At 39.3% G+C, this 25,385-nt stretch overlaps 1 protein-coding gene and 2 long non-coding RNA genes across 6 annotated transcripts in view; 2 read left to right on the top strand and 1 right to left on the bottom strand.

The window, feature by feature from the left end:
- Positions 1 to 9,154, bottom strand: part of TAPT1 (transmembrane anterior posterior transformation 1) — a 53,854-nt gene extending 44,700 nt beyond the window's left edge. The window contains exons 1-2 of one of the 2 annotated variants that reach the window (XM_026121970.2): positions 8,790 to 9,154; positions 3,067 to 3,197 (exon numbers count right to left, since the gene is read on the bottom strand). In XM_026121970.2, coding sequence (XP_025977755.2) covers positions 3,067 to 3,197; positions 8,790 to 9,123 — 465 coding nt within the window. In that variant the 5' untranslated portion in view covers positions 9,124 to 9,154. The remainder of the gene's footprint in view (positions 1 to 3,066; positions 3,198 to 8,789) is intronic. The other variant, XM_026121971.2, reaches the window with a different exon arrangement.
- Positions 9,155 to 9,171: 17 nt separating this feature from the next.
- On the top strand, positions 9,172 to 12,338 carry LOC112996444 (uncharacterized). 2 transcript variants are annotated; one of them, XR_003262443.2, is made up of 2 exons: positions 9,172 to 9,838; positions 10,443 to 12,338. It is a non-coding gene; the product is annotated as an uncharacterized LOC112996444 (long non-coding RNA). The 2 variants fall into 2 exon arrangements; XR_010389119.1 differs by having other exon boundaries at positions 9,172 to 9,959.
- A 2,898-nt stretch (positions 12,339 to 15,236) lies between these two features.
- LOC135328301 (uncharacterized) lies at positions 15,237 to 23,569 on the top strand. 2 transcript variants are annotated; one of them, XR_010389118.1, is made up of 4 exons: positions 15,237 to 18,243; positions 18,751 to 18,849; positions 19,841 to 20,009; positions 20,273 to 23,569. It is a non-coding gene; the product is annotated as an uncharacterized LOC135328301 (long non-coding RNA). The 2 variants fall into 2 exon arrangements; XR_010389117.1 differs by having other exon boundaries at positions 19,841 to 23,569.
- The last annotated feature ends 1,816 nt before the right edge of the window (positions 23,570 to 25,385 follow it).

The raw sequence follows: 25,385 nt of genomic DNA, 5'->3' as shown, positions 1-25,385 counted from the left end.
CCACAGTTCAGAAAAAGTAAGGGTGTCTAACACTTACTCCGTTACTCACCATTACCACTGAAGCAATGACTCATAACAAACAAGAATCACTGGTTAATTTGATTAGAGACAAACCCACAACTCAACATAGACTTAGCACAGAACAAGTTAGCTATTTTTTTTTTCTAATTTCAAAGGCATCTCTGGTTAAGACCACCACAAGTTGCAGTGGAAGTCAGAAGACTGATAATCAATTTAAGGCTGCCAACAAAAAAAACCAAAACAACAAAAAACATTTACTGAAACATTCCCTTTGGAAAATATGCCAAACATATGATCAGCTCACAAAACATCACTGCACCAATGTCACATTTAATGACTAAGACTGAAGCACTGGATTTTAATTCCCGCTTTAAGTACAGCTCAATGCATTTGTAACAAACCTATATTTAATCTATTGCCAGTGTAACCCAGATAATGATTTGGTCAAAAAACAGATTATTTCAAAGTTGTATTACTATAGAACTAGCGACAAGTCACATGCATATATATCAAGATGGCTGCTTTCAACATATCTTTTAGCATCTAGCACCTGTAGCTTGTTTGGCAGGGGTGGGGAGGAGGAGGAGGAGGAGGAGGAGCAGGGGCTTGTTTTTAAGTTAACTATTCATTAAAACAAGATCAAATGTGAGCATCTGGGGAAACTAGAGGTTTTACAGCAAATCCTATATATTTTTAGTTGTCTGAATGTATTCTGGGATATACTTTCAAGTGATGAGAAATACAGGAAAAAACATCCATCTAAAGGAAGAACAATTCAGATAATTTAAGTCCTTTCCACTAAGCTTAGAATTGTCACTTCTATTTCCACCTTTCAGCTTCATGCATCGCTTGAATTGATTTTTCCACCTGTAGTTCTCTACCACTGTTTTATTACATTTCCCCTCCCGTATTTGGAAGAAGCTTTAGGGTAAGATCTAAGACAAACATTCAAGACCCTTTTACTGTCATAAATACAAGAAGTTGCACATAAAATAGACTAAGAGACAAAATGAACTTTTAAAAATAACATTTGCCATTTTTTCTGATCCTCTTTCAGAAAACTGAGAACTTGTGCATACAAACATATTAAGTCCTGGTGTGCATGTATTTTTAAGCATTAAAGTAGTGGCAAGTATTTTTTCTTTTCACCAAAAAAATCTGTTTTGCAACTCCTCTTTCAAACCCAGGTCTAGCCACTGCTGATTCTGAATCTTTGGCCTTTTTTCTTAAACTACCCAAAGAAGTTGCTACAGAGAGTAATCCAAAGTAGTACTTCTCTGCATACGCATTTTTTCTATAGCTGCACAGCCTAGGGGGCAGAGGAGGGAATGACGTTTGCTCCCTCAGAAGCTTTGGTTATTACATCAGCCTGACTCTTCCATTCTGTCTGCTGTTATTACAGTATTCTCTCCAACAGTAAATATTTTCACCTATTCCCTAAACTGCACTCTTAAAAAAAAAAAAATGGCAGTGGGAACACTTGGGTGAAGTTCCTGGAATGAATACCACTTATTCTCCAGTAATTACTACACCCTGCAAAAAACAGATGCTTTCAAATCCCTGAAGCAAATGGACTTCCACCAACTAAGGATACGCACATACAATAAGTGCATGTTAAAAAATATCTTTTGATATTAGGCTTTGATCACTTTTATTCAGTTTATTCTCACTCCAATTATGATTTACATTCTTCCTCTGTAATTATACTGTTAGGTAGTAAACAATACAACCCATTAAGACAATTCTCCCTTTCCTTTCCTAGACTCTTACATGCTTCATTTCAATTAAGCAGTCTTTTGAATCACACAATCAAGTGATCCCTGCAATAGGTGATGACAGACACAAGGAAAGACAATTGTACTCTCCCTCCCTCCTCCACTTTCTACCCCTACTCCAAGCTATACAACTCCTCTACTCCAAGCTATACAACTCCTCTTCCTCCCTTAGGTACGCTCCAGCTTCATGAAAAAACTGGCTGAGCAATTCAACTCACTACTGTAGCAGAAAAACTCAGCAAGAAAAGTTAAGCACTTAATGTCAAATTATGAGCTGAATTAGTTCTCAGAATGGTCCAACAAGCAACAAAGGTCATGCAAAATAAGCAGTACGTATGTGGCAGGAGATGAAGTGGGAGAAGCAGTGGAACAGGACTCTTCAACATGAGTGTTAGAGTGATTCAGCCCTACCATACAACTTCATCCCTAAAGACTGCTAGGTCTCGAGAAATTTAGCAATACTACTTCTAACCTTATGGTTACACAGCAGCCTCACTCAAGCTAATTGTTGATGTTGCGTTACTCCTCATCTCTGAACATGTTCCCACTCCCTCCCCAGTTGGACACTCTCTCCTTGAGAGTTTCAACATTGTTAAGCCAGAATAAAACCCTTCTGCATTACAGCACTGATAATGGCTCAGTGCAGGTTCAGAATTACACTTAAACTAACATAAAGGAAGTTTCAGAAATGCCTCACAGGATGGGGGTAGGGGGGGTAGGGTGGAGAGAAGGAACAGAGAGAGGGAAGGAAAGGAAGGTGGGGCAAACTGTGGCAGGAAGCAAAGTATGAGGCTACAAAAATTAAGTCAGAAACCTCATAGTCAAATTCACCCATCACCGTATTTGTAAAGAATTGAAATCTTCAGTTTTAACTTTTTAGATCGGAAAGGGCTTTAAAACAATTATTTTAATGTAAAATTGCATTTTACAGTAAAATGCTTTCCTTTGATCATTATTTACAGGGTCAGTTAAAAACAACAGAGGAAGTGTTATCTTTTTATTTCAATTTATTTATAATCCTCTGAATCTGAAAGTTAGTAATGTCTGTCTCTGCTGATACCAACAAGTGTCTATTTGTTGCCAGGAGCAAAAAGCAAACACAGGTAAAAATCAAGAATGGAAAAAGAATGTTTAATTTACTAACACTGAAGAATAATTACTGTAAGTGATGTTCAAAAAAAGTTTTGTGATAAAAGTGTTTGAAAAGTAAGTATTCCTTTAACTCCATATGCTAGATTTAACCTGCATGTCAAAACAAAGAATACTTCACCTTTTCCAGTTCTCTTGGTATTCTCATGCACGTGTATACTCTCTCCCTCCGCTCTGTGTATTTTGCTTCATTGTGCTCAAGGAAGTAGCCTCTCGTTAGCTCAGCACTGATGAACCTCAGCAATGAAAGATCTACATTTGGGAACATAAATAAATAGAAGACATTTCAGGCATTAATTCAAAAGAGAGAGAAGACTGCGATGCTTTTGCTACCTACTACGTGTTTCAGTTGTATCACATCCACCCCTAGAAGGTTTTTGCTGTTAACTAGAATGGCAAATAACTTGATATGGAACTAGCCATGTGAGAATCAAGTCCTGTTCTCTCCCACTCCCCTACCCCTCCCAACAAGCAAAATAAGCTAATTTTGTCAGCCAATCATTTTCATCAGACAACTTATTACTCCAAGACGTTAGCCAAAAAAGCCAAGTGGCTCTGGCCCTTAGCTGAGAGTTCTTGAGCTCTTATTTTTCACTTTTTAAAAGCTATTTTCTCTCAGCAACATTAGCAACTTGTTCTTTATTTTTTGAAAAAAGCTTTCTGCAAGATTATAATGTTCATGGATACACAATTTTAAGTCACTCAATGCATAAACAGTAGAAGCATTCTGACTGATGAAAACAAGGTCTTTCAAGTCCTGAAAGACTATCTGCATTTTCCTCAAAGCGTTGCAGAAACTTAAAATATCTTCAGTTTACATAGCTCACAGAAATATTTGACACTTTCAAAGCACTTCCTTTCCAATTAGGAGTATTCCTTATGAAATCTACACACATACTGAGACAATGATTAGCACTTGCTGGACACTTAAAACAATCCCCAAGCTAGTAAGTTATTCAACATAACTGACCTTGCTGCTCAAGGAATTTGATATATAAATTCCTTTGAGAAGTAAGATGAATGTTTTTCAGAAGTTTTCATTGTACTACTGCCACCCAAAGGTTATACTTAGGTGTCTTTTGAGTTTTAGCATCCCGAGTAGACTCACCTAGAGTAGCTTATTATGGCCCAGTGAGTCTGCTAGCATAGTTACTATGTGTTCACACTCACAGAAGTCAACCCAAGCTTTCAGCTGACCATTGCTCAATTCCTTTCTTGCCCATACTGGTATCTCTATCAGTGGTTAAGGATGCTCTCAAACCAGCTAAGCCATTTTGAAACTACAGGCCCAGATGCTGATTTTACTCAGGATGATCAGTCTCCTTTACAGTGAGGGTATGTCAAATCACGCAAGTGATGATAATTTTCCAGAACAATCTCTCAATGTCTCTCTAGGAAAATGGGAAGACTGTTTATACAGAGTTCTTCCATAAAAATCAATAGAAGAGAATCATAACACCATTTATTTCAGAATAACGAAAGGTTCCCTAGCATCCCAGTGAGACACACCTGAGCACTACCTCCGAGAATAGTCACAAAACCCAACATAGCTACTCAGCCACAGCAAAAATGTAACATAATAAGAGACAAAAGTTTCTGCCTGAGCAGAAGGATCTCTCTAACAATTTGGTGGGGAGGGGGAATGACACAATCACCCAACACCTGAACATGTCACCTCAGGCATCCAAAGTTATGCACCTATTTCACCCACTTTTCAGAAGCAACCACCTCCCATCTCTCCCTATCACCTCAGAAAACATGCTACTTGTATTTTAATGGCTGCAGGTGAATAATCTGAAGGCTGACCTAAGTTTTCATATCAACCCACACATCTGCTTAAAAAAAAAAAAAAAAAAAAAAAACCTTACACAGAATAGTTTTTTTTTTTTTTTAAACGAAATAAGGAAAAAAGCATAAGCAACGAAAATTCAGCACAAGGAGGTTGTGCTTGAGGTTTTACACTTAATGACAAAGTCTGACATCACCACCACCTCCTGGCCATAACACATGAGAAGTGACAATACTAAACTAACATTCAACATATCTGGTTATTACTGGCATTTTAAAATAAAAACTGTTAGTGTTCACACAACATCCAAAAGATGAAAATAGTTTACCAGGACAGACAGGTGCATTTTTCATGGGACAAGACCATGTTCACACAACATCCAAAAGATGAAAATAGTTTACCAGGACAGACAGGTGCATTTTTCATGGGACAAGACCATGCCCACCAGTAGTTACTATGTGGAAGCAGACAAATTGTACATTCAGATTTTGTCAAAGCTTTAGGGACTTTTAAGTTGTATAACAACAGCCGTTAAGACAGAAATGCAAGCGTAGATGGTATGTCTGAACGGTGCACTCAAAACTGTCTCAGATGGCAGCTGCCCCTACCTGATCACACTGCAGAGGAAAATGGCCATCAACTGGATGAAACAGTAACCAGGAAATTACTAAGAGTTTTGAAGCAAAGAAGGAGACAACTTCAAAAGAAGTTAAAAAAGCAGAAGAGGCAGGGTGGCTTATAACCTGCACTGCCTAGCCTAGGGTGGAGGGTGCACAGAACTGTGTGGGTGCGATTAGAACTGCTGAGGATCACAGAAGGGCGTTTAGAAATGTGTAGCTGTTCATTAACACTCTGTGAGTGTCCACTGTTGTGGTTTATCTGTTCTTCTGCTGATACTGGCCACACATGTCACTGGTTAATTATGCATCATTAATAAGTTCCACCATGATTTGGTTTAAACTGTGTGAACTGGGCCGTTTTCCCAAGATAATTTGCTTGAGTAGTGATTCCTGTAATTTATTATCACTGATCCACTTCCACTGGGCTAAGGCTACTGTAAGTCTTAAAGGTACTTAAAGAACAAAAAGCGACAGGTAGTTCAGTGAGTAGTAAAAAAGTAACCAATATTGACATTTAAAGTTTCAATCAAAGTTCATTCCGGTGAAATAAAGACAGAAGTTCATACCACTAAACTGTTTTTCTAACCTCTTGCAAATTTATTTTCTGCAGTCTTCCTTTATAACATTCTCACTTGGAACTTGTTTTTCCTGTATCCTTTATTGTTAAAAAAAGAAAAACAAAACAAAACAAAAACACACTACCATGAGATAAACTTAGAGTAGCTGATTTGTTGTTTCACACCTAACTGCCCAGCAGCATTTTCTTACACCACTGGTAAACCAGCTTCTCTAACTTAAAGAGAATGCATCATAAACAACTCATGTTTCCTGCAGAATAAATATGTGCATATGGACAACCATCAAGGAGTAACTAATGAGCTATTTGTTCCCACTGCACCTTACCGCACACAAACTCATTCATGTGCCTACTCTTGAGAAAAAACAAATGATCTTTAAGTTTCCTCCACCTGGCTGTCAGCTTTTTTTCATCTGGCCTCCACCTTTTCTTTCACATCCCAAACTTAAGAGCTTGAAATAGTCGGTCCTTACGGCTGAGGCTGATCAATACATAAGCCCCAGACTGCAACTGCAAATAACTTCTTCAGTCACAGGCAAAGTGCTGGAGTACATAGTCCCTCAGTCGCTGAATGGGAATAAGTGCTCAAGCAGAAGGCATCAGCCCTAGAGCTACGCCAGCAAAGCTGTTTGTGAAGCAAATCAAATACTGATCCCATAGAAAAAAAAAAAAAAGAAATAAGCAAAGGAACAGGATGAGACACCAAGGGAGAACAGAGACAAATTGTCTAAAAAGTGCTGCTTAATTCAGCTATCAAAGCTTTTTTTTTTTTTAATAAGAAAACACTGTAATTCCAATTCAATTTTCCTCTGCTTTGCAGTCAGAAAGTTTTAGACCTTGGCCTAAGATTAAACTGTTCAGACAGCACACTCAAAGTATTCTCACCCACTTCCCCGCCTCGGCACCAAAAGAAGCACAAGCTTCTTCAAAATATAAGGGGCCAGAGTAATTTCTTCAATTATCTCTTGATAATGATTTACCTAAGTTATACTTCAACACAAAGATAACCATTAACCAGAAACAGAGTGCAACACTTGCCCAAATGTAAAATCCACAGTGTCTCAGTTTTCTATTGTTACCTTATCATTATGTTAATCCTAAATGCTACAAATCCAGCCACTCATTTTGCTTCTACCAACCCTAAACACACACTTCCATAAACAACCAAGTAAGTTAATACAACAATAATGCACTACTAATTAACACACACTTACACACACAATGGTTGTTTTCTCCTCCAGGCAACTTGCCTGGACAATACTGGTCTTGCTTATACCATCTTGAAAAGAAGAAACGAAACCCACCATCACTTTTATGTAGTATAATACATATTGCTACAGCTAAAGATGAGGAGTTTTAGTTGCAATTTTAAGAGTGTACTCTTTTTATGTTTTCTTCTTCTGAAGAATCAGAAATATCCAATGATTTTTTAACCATTCTTTAAATTTAAAAATCAACTGCTGGAAGTTAGGAACATTTTCCACCTATCAATTTTTGTCTAAAGAAAGTTATTTGTTCAGCTACCTTTCAGGCATATCACGATGCCTCTTGACCATTCCTTTTTTTCACTACGAAGCAATTCTTAACAGTGTAATCAAGCTAATTCATTACAACCATGGAAATTACAGCAGTTTCATCAATACCACAGGAGCACAATCAATGATGCTCCAAGTCCTGTGACACAACACATGTACCAGAACCCGAGACTGACATAGCACCTGTCAAGCTCAAAGGGAATGCTTTCAGCTGTGGCAGACAATTTAAGCTAAATACCATTTCTTTTTTTTTTGTATTCTAATACAACCTGTGGTGCTACATTCAAGCCAACACTGAGGCAGAAATAAAGCCTAGAAATTTGAATATCTCTTTGGGTACTTTCCACATTTTCAGCAAACCATTCCACTAAGCATATGCTGCTAATGAAGTTACTTACAAACGTAGCTAAATCATCACCACTACAATAAATTAGTTTTTATTTTTATGAAAAAAAGTTAGGGCTAGTTTTTAAAAATTACACTGCAGATACTAGGAATAATCAGTTCGAGTGTAACTCTACAGAAAACTGCAGATTGACAGAAAGGGCCACAACATTTTCTCCTCTCGTTTTTCCCCCCTCCCTATAAAGTCCTTAGTTAGTAAACTACACTTAGATAAAAGACTTCTATTAACCTGCACATCATTTCGAGACTCTTACAGTATTATTACTTCCTGCAGCAGAGGCAAGAACCATTATATTTATAATTATGTGTATTTAACAAAAAACATTAACCCACAAGTGTTTATTGTATTTCAGCAAGAGCAAAAGTTTAAGCCCTCAACAGTGGAGTTAAGAAAACACACAACCTATGTAGGTCTGAACTGCTAGGCTTTTAGACTGGAAAAAACACCGCACTATTTGCTCTGTAGAGGCGTTCTTGGCCGAAGGCTAAGGCTAAAAACCTGATTCCCAACCCCAGCGTACAGCAGCCCGGCCGCAGACCGCCTGGTTATTTAAAAGCACCCTCACAGTAGCCGTTTCACGCGCCACCTGACAGCGCACAGCAACTCCGCGGCCGGCCTTGCCCTTCGTGAGCTCGCTCGCACGGGCGGCACGAGCGCGGCCACCCAGCCCGGCACAGCCAGAGGTGAATTCACCCACTAAATTTAAGCACGTGGGGAGGAGAAGCGGGGACCCCCCTGCCGCCCCGCGCAGCGCAGCCCGCCGCCGACCCGAGCTCCTCGCAGCGCCGCTCCCGCCGCCCCGAGGCCCTGCGCGCTGCCCGCAGCCGCCGGCTGCAGCCGGCCGGGCCCGGCGGACCCGCCGCCCTCAGCCACCCCGGCTGCCGCCGCTGCGGAGGGCGCCGGCCGCCCGCCCTCACCCGAGAGGCTCCGCTTCTTCTTCCTGCCCCGGTCGCTCTCGTAGAAGCCCAATGTCTCGGTTCGCTGCTGCGGCGACGGCTGCCCCGCGCCGGCCGGAGGCGGCCGGGACTCGCTGCTCGCCCAGAGAGTCTTCGGCTCGCCCCTGCCGCCGCCGCCGCCCTCCTGCTGCTGCTGCTCCGGGGCGCCGCCGCGCCGCCCGTCCCCGCCGCTGCCCGGCGCGGCGGCGGCAGCGGCGTCGGCAACGCCGGCCATGTTCGCCGCCAGCCGCGCGGCCCGCTCCGCGCCCGCCGCCCCCGAGCCGCGCGCCGCGCCGCGCCCCTCGCGCTGAGTCATCACCGCGCGACCGTGACGCGCCGCGGCCGCCGCTCGAGTGCCGGGCGGGGGGCGGGGGGAGCCGCGCGCCGCCATCTTGCCGTGGCGCAGGCGCCTTTCAGCCTCGGGGAGCCGCCGCCAGCGCCGCTGCTGCTCTCGGACCGCCTGGTTTTGTCGGTGTCGGTGGGTGCGGAGGCGCGCATAAAGATGTTTGCGTTATGAAACAGACCTAGCGGGCCCTCTGCCGCTTTCATAAAGCAAGCCCTGCACCATTGTCACAGTTCACTGGGGAGCTATGGTTGAGACCAGTTACGAATAACGTGATTGATCTGCACAACGCCATGCAAATAGACATGTGGTTTGGAAAGAAGAGTGAGAAGTGAATTATTAACTATAAAGCCAACAGGATTTCGCTGAAGTGTAGTGTGCGTTGGACCAGAGCATGCACCTGAGGTCAGACACTTGCTCTGCGGGTGTTTGTGCAGCACTTGCCACAAGAGGACTCCAGAAGTCATCCGCTGTAGGGCTTTGTGCAAGGAGGAGCAGTCTTACCTGAGCCATCTGGAAGCCGCAAGGCTCAGAGAGCCGCACTGGGTGCGGGAGTGCACGCGCATGTGCTCGAGGAGCCCACAATCGTCGACAACCCTAACAGCCCAAAGAGCAGGATTTGACCCAGTCAAAATCTTGTGAGTCATGAAGGGCTGAGGCTGGCAATATGATTAGTTACTTTCAACAGGTTAGTAGCAGTAGTAGGGCTAATCAGAGATTATATTAATGAAAAAAAATATTCCAGCCTCAAAGTGCGTATGATTTTTTAGAAGAGGAAGCAGATGAACATGAGAATCAGAGAGCTCAAGGTAACAGCCAAGCAGTTGTTTACAGAGGGAGTTCACATGGGTGTTAGAGCAAAATACCAGCCTGAATTTCAAGTACCAGAGCTCCTACACATTCACTTCTCATATTCTTATCACACATTCAGAGGCCACATTCATTCAGCTTAATATTTAGGCACTCATCCTGAGAAATCAAGAGTGCTTTAGTCTTCCTTGGTAAGATTAGTGCATATAGTCTTCCTCTATAACTCAACATGCAGGTTGAACAGAGATGTATCTCAAAGAGCTCAGACCTTAGATGGACTTAAGGTGACCATTTCTAGTGCCATTAATGGTTCTAAATGCCTAAAATCAGGTAGGATTAGTCCTTGGCATTTTCAGGCAGTGGAGTGCTTTTTACAGGCACTCACAGTGTGTAGTAAGAATATCACACAGGGAGCTAACAGTGACAGCTACTACACTAGCCATTACCAGTATTGGCTTTCTCCTCCCTTCTTTTCTCCACAGGTGTAAAAAGTGGGTGAAAAATAGGATGCAGGACAAAGAGCCCCACGAAAGGGCTGAAGAATCCTTCTCAATATAAATGCTGTTGCAGTCCATTCAAAGTTACGTATCACCCCGAGTAATATTCTGCTTCTGTCTTCCCAAATGTATATAATAACTGCATCCATAAGATGCATTGCATGATCTTTAAGGACAACTGGTTGTCACAAACTTCCTGTCAGTCTTATACAGATGAAGGCATTTGCAGCATCAAGGGTCATCTAAAAAACAGCTTTTCTTTTTCCTTCAGGCCCATGGAGAAGCTATCTAATGAGTTGCCTGCACCCGTTGTGACAGCACCCATATGTACTATTCAGGGGCTGACCCCAGATAACCTTGCTTAGTTTACAAGTTCTTCCAGTTTTCTGCTTGAAGAAGCTCAGCTGAAGGCATGATAACAGTATGACTGCAGTGCGGTTCAGCTAGCAATTCACTCACGTTTTTGATGTGGCAAAGCACACCAAGCAGCTAACTTTATGTTACTACCCACAGTGGCCCTGTGTATGTTTTTCCTGTGCTTTATATCTAGTATGTAACTGATCGCTAGCTAGAATTTTAATGTCTTCTTTTCCGCGTACAAAGATGTGTGTATTTCAACTATTACATGTGATATTTTTTCCAGTTGGACATTTCAAGAAGGTCAACCCAACTGCAGCAAAATTGATTTCAAGATATTTGAATCCTTGAAGAAAAAGCTAAGACATTCTGAAGGGAAAGATGGTTCAGTGAAAAATTCTAGTAATGTTTACATAGGAAGTAGTGTTTCATTATGATATCTGCTGTTAGGAGTTATCTGGGGTCATGTGCTGTTTGGGCATAAGAAGCTGTATTTTGTTGCTTTCCATAGCTTATCTGTTACGAGACATGCTACTGAGTGACTCTGCAAAGGGACAGAATCCAGTTTGCAGTTTCATAACTATTAACCAATCTTTTTCCTGAAGCAGTTTTCTTAGAACAAGACACTGTCCTGTATACATTCCCGCAAGTGAGTTTCCCTTCTTTTCGAGGAGAGAATTAGCAGGTGGGGGTAGAAAAAAGGAATTTCTTCTGACACTCTCATGTATTAAAACTTCTATACTATATATAGCACAGTTGTAGTCATTGCTGCAACTACTCTGTCGCCTAGTGAGGATAGTCTGTTTCTAACATTCATTCTTACGTGGTCTAAAACTCCTCCTTTTTTGGTAGTGGAAAAAATTTTTCTACGAGGCTAAGGGCTATTAAGAAGACTCAGAGGATGAATAATCATTCTCCACAGTGCTTTTTGCTGACAGATCTTTGTTGTTTTCTAGACCTTGGCATCTATGTCATTTAGCCCTACCAGCTCAGATATCTTAGAGAAACTAAGATATCTTACTTAGAGAAACTTAGAGAAAATATATCTTAAGAGAAAAGATCTATCATTATTAAAAAAATTACACACATACACACTCATGCAGATAAAAATATAAAAATAGATGGTCTGTCAGTGAAGTGTGCTAACAAAAACTAAGAGCTTTTTAGAGAGTAATACAAACATGGAAAAAAACTACCAAGAAAACGATAACTAATAGGAAAAATAAATTATGGACATAGATGTAAAGATTAAGAAATAGGAGAGCGGTCTTGGGAAAAATATGGAAAGTCAGTGTACTAAACAGAACAAAGGTAAATGAAACTTGAGAATACATTAATTCAGCCATAAAGAGTAGGCAGATGTTAAAATGATGACAATAGCAATGTGGCACTCATAACTATATACAAAAACATCCGGTACCTATCTTTCACTGTAAGCTTTTTGTCACTGAGACTAAAACTTCTATAGACTTTGTAATATTGTTTTAAAAAGCCTACATACTAAAAATATCTGTGGTTTAATTTCTTGAGTCTCTTGCAATGATTTATACTGAGTTGTTATAGTCTTCAATGTGATTTTCAATCTTTCTTCATTATTAAAAATGTCATCACTGCATGCACCTTCCATGAAAAGGCAGGTCAACAAAACTCATGTTGAACTCAAAGTGCAATAATACTGATATTTCCACAGTAAAATCTTTTCAGACCCCTTTGTAATACAAACAACAAATTATTTTATGTTGGGTTTGTGATGTTTAGCTCATTGATCCACTTAATGTGTGGGTGCATATTCATACTTCTGCTAGAGGCAACGCATCTCTTAGCAACAACTGATATTAACAAACTCAGTTCTAAATCTTTCCAAATCGCAGCTGTCATATATTTGCAAGGTACAAAAGGATTGGTTGGAAGTATAGTCTAATTCTGTCTCAGTCAGTGCTGTTTGGTAGTTGAAGTTAAAAATACCTGTTTACGCCCACAGCAGAAAAAATCATGTAAAGGTTCTTTTCTCCATTTTATGTCTGACATCTAATCAGTACATGAATTTTTGTATGGCATAATCTTTAAATACGAAAAATACTCTGTTTAAGAAATTGCCTGTATAGAGACTATTCAGCAGTCTATGTGTTTCATTTGTTAATTTTGTTTTCTCATCTATGATACAAAATTTACGATAAATTCCCTGCTAGAGTATACTGCATTTTTTTTCTGAGTTGCAGGCTCAGTAAAGATTATGTTGATTCGTAGGTAAACTAATGGGCATTACTCAACATCAGCATGTCCTTGAATAATCCAAGTACAAATAGTATTAGGCAATACTACAATACCTGAAAGTCAGGTTTGACTTTTCACTGGTATATTTCCATTATTTGCTTGCTTTGGATACTGCGTTGTACAGCACAGCAGCTGCTCCATAGTTAAAATCAGTGGTGCTGTCCAGTAACAGCATCATTTTCTACACCTTTTGTCTTTGACATATTTGGAAGAAATCGTTCTTTAGAGATGTTTATATGTGGCATCTTATCCTGAGACCATAGTTCAGAAGTTTGAGGAGGAATGAAGGGCAGAGGTACAGAAAATTAGTTTAGTATTACAGGCTTTTAAAAAACATGTCCTCATTATCTTAAAAATAAAATTCATAATATTCTTTGGGGTTTCTGTTCAACCTTCTAGGAGTTACCTGGTTTAATATTTTTCGTAACTCGATCAGATATCCTGAGAGTTTTTTTCAATGCAATACTTTCTTTCTGACTCTCAGTGCAAGTCTTTTCTTGCACATGATCTGATAGTTCTCCATTTCTTTGTGCAAAGATTTTTTGGGGGTTTGCATCTCAAGCAAAACCCCACGACTCAAAACACCTGCCTGTATTGGAGCAGATACTTGAAACTCTGACATCTATTACATGGGAAAAGCACCAAATGGACTTTGCAGCCCCTACATAACTAAACTCAGTGATACATGGGACATTTCCCCTCAGCGTTCATTTCAGAGTAAATTAGCAGGGAAATTCCTGTCTCTGAGATTTCAGATTACTTTGTCACAGCATTCTAAAGTGTCAGAAGAAAGGCTTTGTAGTATTTTTTTTCCTCTTTATTGTTTGTTAAATATCTGTAGCTGCACTGCAAAACATTTGAAGATGGCTCTTTGCATGCAACAACACAAGTTGTTTTTAAGTGTTAAAAATAAGAGTGAAGCTGCCTTTGACTCTACCCTCAGCTACTGCCTCAGCAGAGCTAAGCCTCAAGTCAGGTGTGAGGGGAATAAGTGGGAGTACATCCATAAAGAAAATGCAAATGGAAAGAGCAGTCATGAGGGCTCCAAAAATCATGAGGTGGGAAGAGAATAGCATGAATCTCAGCATGTAAACATGTATTTCCTGTACCTAAGAATGAAATTCCCAGTATTGGACAAAAAGTGGGCTTTTTTTCTTTAAGTGTCAAAAAATAACTTACCTTTAAGAATAGGTTGCCTGATAGATAAGGTTCAGTCAACCATTTTTTTCTGTTTTACAGATTTAGGGAACAGTTGTTGAGAGATGAAGTCCAGAATTCCAGGGTTATCTGGGTTTTGTGCCTGAATTTACAGTATGAGTTTTCAGTCATGTCAAGCCCAAATGAGATGTTACAAGAATTTGTTACAAGAATCATCAGCAATCAAAATTGCTGGAAACAGTCCTACGGATTTTAGTAACTTGAAAATTTCAGCCCAACAAGAACATCCCTATTATGATAAAGTAGGCAGATATATACATATATATCAAGAGCTTCAAGGCTTTTGCCTATAATTAGATTCTGATATCTTTAGTCAGAATCTTATGTCTCTCACTTCTGGAAAGCATGTCTACTCAGGAGAGAATTCAGATGTTTTTAATTTAAACTTATGGGTAAGTAACAATGTGTTCTTCAAAAATACTGAGCCTCCAGCAGGACCTACTAAATCAGCTAGAAGTTTTAGGACCCAAGTTTAGATTCTTATTTGAAAATCATGGCCCACCTTGCAATTATAGTTGCACATGAAAAAACTGTACATAGAAAAAACTGTACATAGGAAAAAAAAGGAATTGCTTGAAAATTGTATAGCTCTGTGGCCAAACCATTTGGGATTGTAAATTAAAATAAAGTCATGAGCTCCAGTGGACTCAGGCAGTTTTCACAAGGTTGGGGCCAGTTTTGAATTGTTTTAAATTTGAAATAAGATGTTTTATTGCTTAATTGAATAGTTGGTTACTATTTAAATGATGCTATAATGGCTTCACATGGCGTAATCCATTATGTATAACACAGTGAAGGTGACAAACGTTATTCAGAACAACTCTCCATGCACAGAGATGTTTGTTGTTTATATATAAACACACACACACACAAACAAATGTCTATTTGTGTGTGTGCATATATATATAGTATATGTATTATATATATATATCAGAATACTGAAATCAGAATCAACAGTAGGAGCTAAGTATTGTTTTAACATTAGAAATGTACTAAATTCAGCTAGTCTTTTTCAGGCAAAGGTTCAGTGTTACACTTTTGAATAGCTGTCTTCACTTTTAGATTGGTACGTGCTTTAGTTACTGATTTTGTTATTAACTCTTACAATCCAGTTGTCAAATATGACAACAGTATTGGATGAAATGCAACTCTAGTTTTAATTCCAGTGAGGCTAACATAGTCAGCATGATCTTCTATATGTTAGTGTGCAGACTTTGGTTTCTGGTGTATTCACAAATTGTCTTACCTGCAGTAGCGTGGTTACAGCATTAATGCAGTGATTTCTTAAGTCATACTTTTTTTCTCTCCAAGACCCTCTATAGCAGTGAGATGAGATAAGAATACATTGTCAACCTGAACTCAAAATTTCCTGTCCCTTTTCTGCTCAGCTTTTTATTTTAAAGTAGGCAATTTCAATTTGGCAGGCTCTGTGTGATTCCAATCACCATTTGGAACGCCAGCCGGATTGCTCCACACTGATGAGAAACAAGACGCACTGCGATGTGTTTGGGTTAGCTCTTTTATCCCTGGCAGATCATGAAGAAAGGCACTTAGCCTGAAAATGTTTGATATTCCTGCAAAGTAACCCTACCTGCCCTGCCTTTGTATCAACTAGTAGAGTATTAACTAAACACGTTTTTCATTTCTATTTTCAAATTATTATTGTTGTGAGATGCTGTAATTTATAACAAATTATACACACCAAAGCCATGTTAAGAGTTGAAAAAACTCATGGAGAGACACTATGAGTAAAAGCTGAGATTCTATCTTTAATGCACTCACTTCACATTTGGGATCTCAGAACATAGGTTTTGGGGAAACCACCAACTGGTTAAAGAATCCAGCCATTTAACTCAAACAATATGAGATATATTCTTTTCTGGAAAATCTTACGAAAGCACATTTTCAAACACTGGCAGCTGACTAAGAAAAAGACCTGTAAATGATCTTTCTTGCCACTGTTATGTTTAAAAGTACTGTCAGCATTTCTGTTGCAGGGATTTACTGTAAAGTACTAGATTAATTTCTAACTCAGCCATAAGAATATATGTTACTTTCAAATTTAGTGACTTATTTTGGCCTACAAAATATACACAGATATGCACTGGTGTTCATGCACTTGTTGAGAGCAACTTCATATAGGAATGCATGTTCACATACACAAGTGCCCATGCACTCTATAGAAATGCTTATAAACAAAAAAACCCTACACAAGTGATGACCCTACTGGCATGCACAAAGACAACTCCCATGCACATGAATATTTTTGTGGGCATTAGTCAGCTGCTTGGTTGTGAAAACTTGATCCAGTGTTTGACTCTGGAGTTATTTGCATGACCAGGATGCACTATTTAGGTCTCTATTATAAATCCTTGTAATACAATTGCTGACAGAACCTTTAGCACAGCATTCCTAGCAGATCATTTATGATAATTATGATCTGCTAGCAGATCATTTATTCATTCAACCCAAGAATAAATGCTTGATACATAAATTTTAATAACTGCAGTCCTGCCCAGTCAGGACGACCCCCTTCCAAATGACTGGCAATACCCAGAAGTTGCATGACTCATTCCCTCCTTTGTATATTCCCAGCTGGCACATTCAGTTCCCTCTTAGTACTCCTATATTTCACAATTCTTAACAATCGTATTCTCCTTTCCTTAAGTGAGACTGTTTGAAGTGAAACCAGGAGAATTATCAATTAAAATAAAAACACAGCTAAATGACTGAGTATTGCCCTTTGGATGAATGCAGAACGCAGATCTTAGATGTATATAGCACAGTTTACTTTATGCTCTCTATCCAGACTTTATTTAATAGTGATATTTCACACTTCCAGCAGGATGGTTAAATTGTATGTTCAGATGTGTCTGCAGAACACATTTAAATTGGAATCTATGATATGGACAAGCAAGATTAATAAAATAATACCTAATTTTTTTAAAAAAATAAAAGAGATAATGTTATGATTGCTCATGGTGTCAATTCACCATTCCTTGCTACAGTGCACCTCCATGGCAGATCTTGTTCTCCTCTCCTTAACCATGTTTGTTGCATGTCCTCAGCAGCTGAGTTTTAAAAACGTTGCATGAACAATAACGTTGACACTTTAGACCTCTAGTCCATCTTGTGTGAGCTGTCGTAATGCCTTGCTGAATCAGCCACATGATCAGCGTCGTAACGCCCCTGGTGGGACAGCCAGGAGTTGAGTATTTGACTCTGGAAAACAACTAACATCCAGGGAGACAATAACAAACTGACATGTTTGTAATGACCATTCAACCCCTTTGATTCCAAAAGCCTCCTGTTTCAGAAAGTTAAGGAACGGACTGATCCTGAGCCAACTCTTTCTGTGCAACAAAGCCTGATTTCTGTGGACTTTCAAAGAAGTGAATTGAGCAGATAATTCGGCACTGAGAAAGTGAGAGCGCTGACAAATCTTACTGAGTTAGAGGCAATTGCAGGTGACAAGCAGTTCTGCAATAAAGCCACTTTTATCTAGAATTTTAGATCTGGGTTGAGGAGCCTCGTTTTAGACACCCAGGCTTGAAAATTACAACTTAAATTCAGGAATGGATTAACTACTGAATTTCTCTTGTAGGAAATGGATTTCCAGGTTGGGAACAGCTCTAGCACTTAGGCAGTCACCCATTTACTAAGTATAGCTATTCATTTTAATTTGCATAAAGAACATGGATATGTAAGTCTCCAATTACTTTAAAAGCAATATATCAACTGATACAGTGGAGTAATTAGTTCAATGAGGAAATGACATTACATAGTGGAAAGCTTGGTTTGCCAAAGATCAATTTGTTGACTTTTGAATGCAACTGGAAATTAAATGCAGACAACAAAAAGTAGACTGTTTTAGTAAAAAGCCATTTCATCAGTTTGGAACAAATGAAAAGAATATCTTCTCTGCCAGAGGAGGAAGGTAAGGGACTTCTCTGCATTAGAAGATAAATATATGATAATTTAAGATATTAGGAGAATAGATGGCTTATGATTAAAGCATGGGGAATCAACATGTTTCTTTTCTTATTCCAGAAGTGGAGTCGATATTTCAATAACATATTTCTCCTGAGTATAAAATGAACTGTGATTCTTGATTCAGCAATATCTCTGAAATGTTCAAATAGGAAATGCAATAGGAGTGTAAATACCATTGCTTTGATTTATGTCTTGATTTCCTTTGCTTGATTGTTATCGTTTATATGTTACATAAATACATAGTATCTTATGCACGAATAAAGCACAAGATTTTGTTCAAGGAATTTCCCCATCTAAATTGGAGATTATAATAATAATAAAAAGTCAAGTGATAATGATGAAAAATTGAGTGAGCAACAAGTGAATGAAGAATATAGCTGTGAAAGGTAACAAAACAGTTACTGTTTATATATATATATATATATGTATGTATATATATGTATCTCATTAGTTCATCCAAGGACCAAAAGGAAAGGACAAAGTGCTTTTTACAAGCAAGAAGGTTTTCGTTCTCATTGAAAGATGAATGTGAAGTTTGCTGATGTAAAAGGTAAGTGTAGAATTATTTAAATTGTCCAAATCACAATGACTTTCAGGTAGTCTTGAAAATTATAGCACAGTTATTAGTCTTTTTACCAACAAAAGTTTGGGTTTAAAGTATATAGGCCACAAATGAAAATTTTATTTTTGGGTTTGTCCTAGCATCATGTACAGTAGCTACAATTAATATTTATTTAATTGTTCTTTTTAGAACAATTAATTCCTATTCTAATAAATAGAATGGTAATATGTAACTTCATCTATGTTAATGTTGCATAAGTGATCAGAAATAAACTAGCAAGGGTCCACTTTATCCTCTAGAGATTGTGTAAACATGCATGCCAGAACTGAGAGTATAGGGACTATCTCCAAAGCTGAAATTCAGTCAATACAGGGATAAAGAAGAGTTCTTTTAACAACTTATAACTATGCTACACAACAGCTTCAAAAGGAAAGTGAAGGTATAATATTCAGAATTGCATTTGTAAAGATTCAGTTCTGTGATAGTGATATTAATTTTCATGCTTTAGGACATAAACCAAATTTTAACTGATGAAAGTTAGAAAAACCTGCCCATAAGCACACTTTTTATTCCAGCCTGATCTGCTTCAGGATTTCTTGCTCTTTCCTCCTAAGAAATCTATTGGGGATTAGGATGCTGGGGGGCAGAATATTGCCATACACCAAGCAGTCATCTCACCTCACTTATCCAAAACAGGGATAGATTTTATATATTCTGGTATTACAGGAGTTTTAATAACCACACAATGAGCAGTTAGCAGTAATCAGGAAAATAGCAGAAGAGGTCTCCACTGAAACACAAAAGGGGCCTGGGTAATGCCTTTTTGTGTTTGCACCCTGGTGTATAAGCTAGGCCAATTGCAGGACTAGCAGTGGCATTCCTCAGCCCCATTCTGCATTTTGCCCCCTTTTGCAGCTTTGACAAAATTGGCACTGACGGATTTCAAGCTGACAGAAATCATTTGTGTCTTGTTCATCAGGGAACACTGGTGTCTACCCCACACCATCGTAACCAGGACTAAACTGGAGGCAGTATGAGGGTCTCTGACTTCGCTCTGGTTCTGCTTCCATGTGGCCTTGGTTGCTTTCTTTGCATCAGCAACCAGAAAGTGGAGGTTGCTTGTGGATCCCTCACCCTCCGCCTAAGTTGTAAGCTCTGAATTCATGCCTTTTTGAAAGAAAAAAAAAGTGTGGAGACTGACGTTTTTGTGATGAAGAAATTCCATTAAGTATGAGTATACATGCTATATGTCTGTATTACAGAAACACTTGAAACATAGCCTATTGAATCTGTGTAGTAACAAAACCAAAATGGCAATTTAGGATGACATTAAGAGATTAGCATCCTTAGTAATAATATAAGGAATGTTGAAAGTTGAAACACTCAGCAATTAACTATTTTTGTATTCTAGGAACTCTTCCCCCAGCTAGGTTAACAGAACAACTGCAAAGCAGATCTAAAAGGCTCCCAAACATACCTGGATGCAGCTAGATGTACCGACAGACTGACTCTGCATGCCACTTGCAGAGGTCACCGAGAGTCATGTCTAAGCATTCTTGGGTGACTGTTAGGAGTAGGAGAAAAACGTGCTCTGGGCAGTCTATCATCCTGCCTACTATACATCTAATGCAAATTGTGGAGGAACTGTGAGCAGACAGTACAAGTTATGGGAGAGCTTTAGACGAGGCCAGTACACACCAGGGGGCTGAGTGGGTCTCTGGTAGCCTCGGAATATTTATGGCATATTTCCTTTTTTATTACTGCATTTGTAGCTCTCTGTTTACCTCAAGGACCTTCAGATCAGACCTGTGTTCACCACACTCTGATGAGTCCAGGCCTATATTTATGCTTGAGCCTTTGCTTTTTAAAAAAATGCATCTTTCACTTCACTGTAGTTTGTATTTTTAACATGGGCTTCTACCAGATCTATATAGTTGTCAGTTAAGAGCTCTTGCCAGCAGCTGAATTATCACACAGTGTGCTGATGTATTCTGATGCGAATATAAATTGTTCATGCTTGTCTGCTTATAAGTACAATTTCTCTTTGAAAGACTCACTGTGAAGCAAATCCAAGGGTAACCAGCTTTTTTTAAAGAAAGGCCTGGAATTCTGTGGGAAACTGTGAAATAAAAGGGGGACTGTGCTTTTGGAAAATATTTCATATTTAACACCAAAGGTAAATTTTGGGGGGCATTGCTCAATTCAATATTTATAGTATAGAGTCAAACTGAAATTCAACTAGAACGCACGTTAGTAACAAATACAACCTCTTAGTAATTTTGATTCTATGCTGCCATCTTGTGACTCTAAACGTGACTTACAATTGTATTATAGCCAGGAGATTAAGAAGCTGTTTGGATACGATCAATAGGATTTGATGAGGACATTATATTGAAATATTCTTTCTGTTCTTACTTAGTCACTGCGTACTGAATTAATGGCGGGGAAAGAACAGAAAAATTTTGGCAACGTATCTGCTAATGCAGTCATCTGTGAGGAGTCCTGAGCTTGGCTATTGTGGATAGGATGATTACAGGGTTAAAAAGTCATTGTCCCTGAATGCATCTGAGCAGGAAACTTCTATCAGGGTCCATTAAATCAATTCCTACCTTTGGGTAAGCAGATCCCCCAAGCCTTCTTCATAACACCATAGAAAAATACCAAGTCAGCATTTCTATCAATGTGGGAAACAACAAGAGGTAAAGGTCTGACCTTTCTGTAAGATAAAGGGCTAGACATTTAGTTTGGGGTGAAATTCAAGGTTGAATAACCAGATGTTGTAGAGCATTTTATCTTGTACAGCTGTTCCTGCAGCTTGGCTTTGAGGAGTCTGTTGAAGATGAATGGGAGACAGTAGACAGGGTGGCTGCTAAACGCACAGAAGGTAGGCAGTACCATGCGTTGTATCACTAGCATAAAGTAGGCTCAGTGCAGAAGGCCTCCATTTTTGGTGATGCTACTCAGGACGAAGTTTTGCACATCACGGCATGCTAGCTGTACAGTAATAGGTAGATGACAGAGCAGGTGTTCACTTCTAATACACCATGCTGTAGAAACCAGCTTTCAAAGCTGGAGGACCCACTGATGATCTATAGTTCAAAAAGATCTGAAGGTGGAAAAACTAGTTTATTATGTAAATATCATCCAGTAGAGTAAAGGGAATTCTGAGTTCTGAATCTGAAATCTCTGAATTCATTCTGAGAATGAATTTAGAGAAAAGTTTCTAACCACCGGATCAGTGAGACATCTAGGAGAGCAGAGGTAACCCAGCTAGTAATAGGATAAATCTCGTTAAAGTTGTTGAAAGTGCTTTTATGATGGGTTGCTGGCAAGAGCAGGGACCTGCAATCTAGAATGCAGGAGATGGTTGCTTCCAGGCCTGTGCTTGCCGCAGTTTGTGAGACACCAAATCCTGAAAGCTCAGTAAGAGCCTCAATTATATGAACAGATGGGCTGTGCTGAATCTTAACAAAATTATGCTGAAAAAAAAATTTGTGAGATTTAGGTGTAGCCTGAATATAGGGGAGAGCTTAAAGGACATAGGGGTTTGCACCTGTGCACAAAGAGGGATCCACTTATTATCAGGAAAGAAAGTGGAAGACAAATGGAAGACCTGAATAAAAAATAAAGAACTCTATTTTACCCAGTTGGAACTAGAATATTCAAAGGTTAGTTCAAGACCATTGGATCTAAATGTGCTTGAATTTATCTTTAACTGTGATGCAGCCTGGCAGATTCACACTTTCACAGGGAAGTGCACCTGTAGCAAGGAGGAGGAACTTGTGCTTAAAAGAATTTGGAGGGTGTAGTTCCAGTTGGAAAGTTTGCATAAGGAGGCTTGAAAAGTCCAGTTGAAGCAACCCCACATTATCAAATTGCATTGAGTATTTATTTTCTATATTATTTCTTTGTGCACTTTCAGCATTATTCAAGGAGTACACTATTACTATGAGTTAAGAAATAACATACAAAAAATGGCTCCAGCCTAGTTTCTCAATGTCAACTACATCATTTTGGTTATATTTTAAGGAGAAAAAGACTAAGTCTGAGGAGGACTGTAGATTTAGTTTTCCAGTATTACAGCTGTATGTATGTGAGTATTTCTAGCAAACAGGGAAAATCTTTTCCTTTGAATTTCTGCTTCCATGCTTTTCTGGCCCTTTTACACAAGCTACTTCAAAGTCTGTATGAACACTACAATGGCTACTACTTTTGCTGCCTTGGATAATACTGCCACAGGAAAGGTTTGGGAACTCGAGGCTCAGAGGTGCCGGGTTTTGCATACAACCCATTAAATGATATTAATACCTACTAATAATTTACATAAGGTCATACACCTCAGTTTATGGTTAGCACATCCATCATGCAGGCAGTGATAAGGTAAAGGAAGAAATTGTATAAAGCCCCCAGAGCCTTTGGAGTTGATGAGTTTTGAGTACCCAAAGAAAAGCGAAGTAGGAATCTTCCTCTGGATAGGAGGAAACCAGAATAGGTGAAAGTCAGCTGAAAACGTGTATTTTGGTGAATACTGGGTGGCTGCTGCAGAAGAGGTTTCTGACTAAGCAGCCAAAAGTCGGTACACTGATTCATCTCAAATAAATTGGTTGGACTCAATTTTTGTGTGGCATATAGTCAGTCTGGGCATATGCAGTAGGTCTGATATGCTGCACTCTCCATTTGTGCAGAATAAAGTGCATGTGTGCAAATGGATGATGCATGTGTTACCCATATGTCATGATGCGTACATTTGATACATTTCAGTGCGTACAATGATGCATTTCATGATGGATCTGAAAACTGATCTACTGTGCACACACTGTATTTGCAGAATGGCAGTTTTTTTGTACACTCAGTAAGGTGAAGTAGTCCATTTCTGGAAAAAAAACACCCATCTAGTTGCCACAGAGGTAAAACAACTCAAACACCTATATACTTGTCATCTATGGATGATTATATTGTATAAGATAATTAATCCTGTATAAGATATTTGGCCAACTGTAATACTGCCTGATGAGCCTTGACGACCGTTTCAGACTCTGGACCTAAACCTTAACGGTGGAAGAGGTTAAGGGGAGTTTGCTAGGGAAAGCTGAGTGTGTCAGTCAGGCTTGGGGAGTAGATATCTGGGAGAAAAATTAGAGGGATCTGGGTTTTTGGCGTTCTCCAGTTAGAGAGAGGGGATCAGTGCAGTCTGAGAGGTATTAAAAGGTGTTTTCAGACAGCTTGCAGAAGCTGGTGACAACTAGACACGTGAGTGGCAAAGAAGATAGAGACTGCATTGGAGACTGCCTGGTGAGGAGAGCCTTAAAAGGCTAATAACAATGGCTGCAGTAATAAACATTTTGAAATTGTTGAGCTGTAGCCCAGGAATATGTGAGATTAGCATAGGAGAGGTGTGAGGTGTGATATTTAGCAGATCTGTTGATTATTCCACTGGACATAAGTAAAAGTAAATACATTGCCATTTACAGGTGCTCAGAAAGAAAACAGCAGGGTGGATGTTGAAGGCCGGCAGAGACAGGAAATAATTCTCTTGCTCCTGTAAACCGTAGACTGTAATGCTCCTGCTTTCTCAGGGTTTGCTTTGACAAATGCTGCCCATATAACCTGCACTCTCTAAACACAGTGCAGAGTTAGAGGTGAAACACACAGCCCATACAGCACCTACATCCTATATCTGCTTTCTAAACCTACTTTACGGTTAGAGGTAAGAAGAAGGTAACCGTGAGGTAAGAAAGCTGAGTTGAGTGCCTTTAAATTTGGCCCTAAAATCTCCCATTCACTCTGTACTGTTCCCCAAGGAGCGCTGCACATCTCCTTCATACTATTGTTAGTCTGGAGTGGTTAAGCTCGTTCCGTTTTTTTAAAGACCTTTAACACTGATGATATAGCTTAATAGCTAGCTAAATACCAATAGTTGAGGAGGACAATACTCTGGCAACAGACCTGCGAATTCAATCAGAATTATTTGGGTCAGATGGCTTTTTCCGTCCAACTGCTACCATTCTCTTGACATCATGAAGTATTGTCACCTGTTCAAATTATCTGCTCCCTCAAGTTTTCTGAAAGTTTGCAAAGCTTTCAATAGTCACCAATTCCTTACCTAATAGAAGACACTGCTCTGCTCTTTACGCCTCTCACAAGTTAAAAACTTGTTAACAACTTCCATTTCTGCTTGTACTTCTGCTTGTACCTTCCATAAATCTTATTTTCTTTGATAACCTGAAGTTTGTTTAAAGTCTTCTATTACCTCTTCCTGCTCCTGCATAGATCAGAGCTTTCATCCACTATTCTTTCTGAAGTACAGACAGTCTGTATATTTCTTCCTCTTTCTAAAGTCATCTTTTACAGTCACTTATCACTTTCCTTTCTCCTTTGTTGCCTTAATGCTGCTTCATTTATGTTCTCTTTTCCATATCAGTTTGCAAAAGGGAAATAATGTGTTTTTTTCCACTCCATACAATTCATCACACACTATCTCCTGTGCTCAGATTCAGGGAGGTTAGCAAGTGAATACTTTTTGT

The sequence above is a fragment of the Dromaius novaehollandiae genome, chromosome 4, assembly GCF_036370855.1.
Source record: "Dromaius novaehollandiae isolate bDroNov1 chromosome 4, bDroNov1.hap1, whole genome shotgun sequence".
Classification (NCBI taxonomy): Eukaryota; Metazoa; Chordata; class Aves; order Casuariiformes; family Dromaiidae; genus Dromaius; species Dromaius novaehollandiae.
The sequence above is the reverse complement of the archived record's forward strand: the minus strand, read 5'-3'. Positions and strand labels throughout refer to the sequence as shown.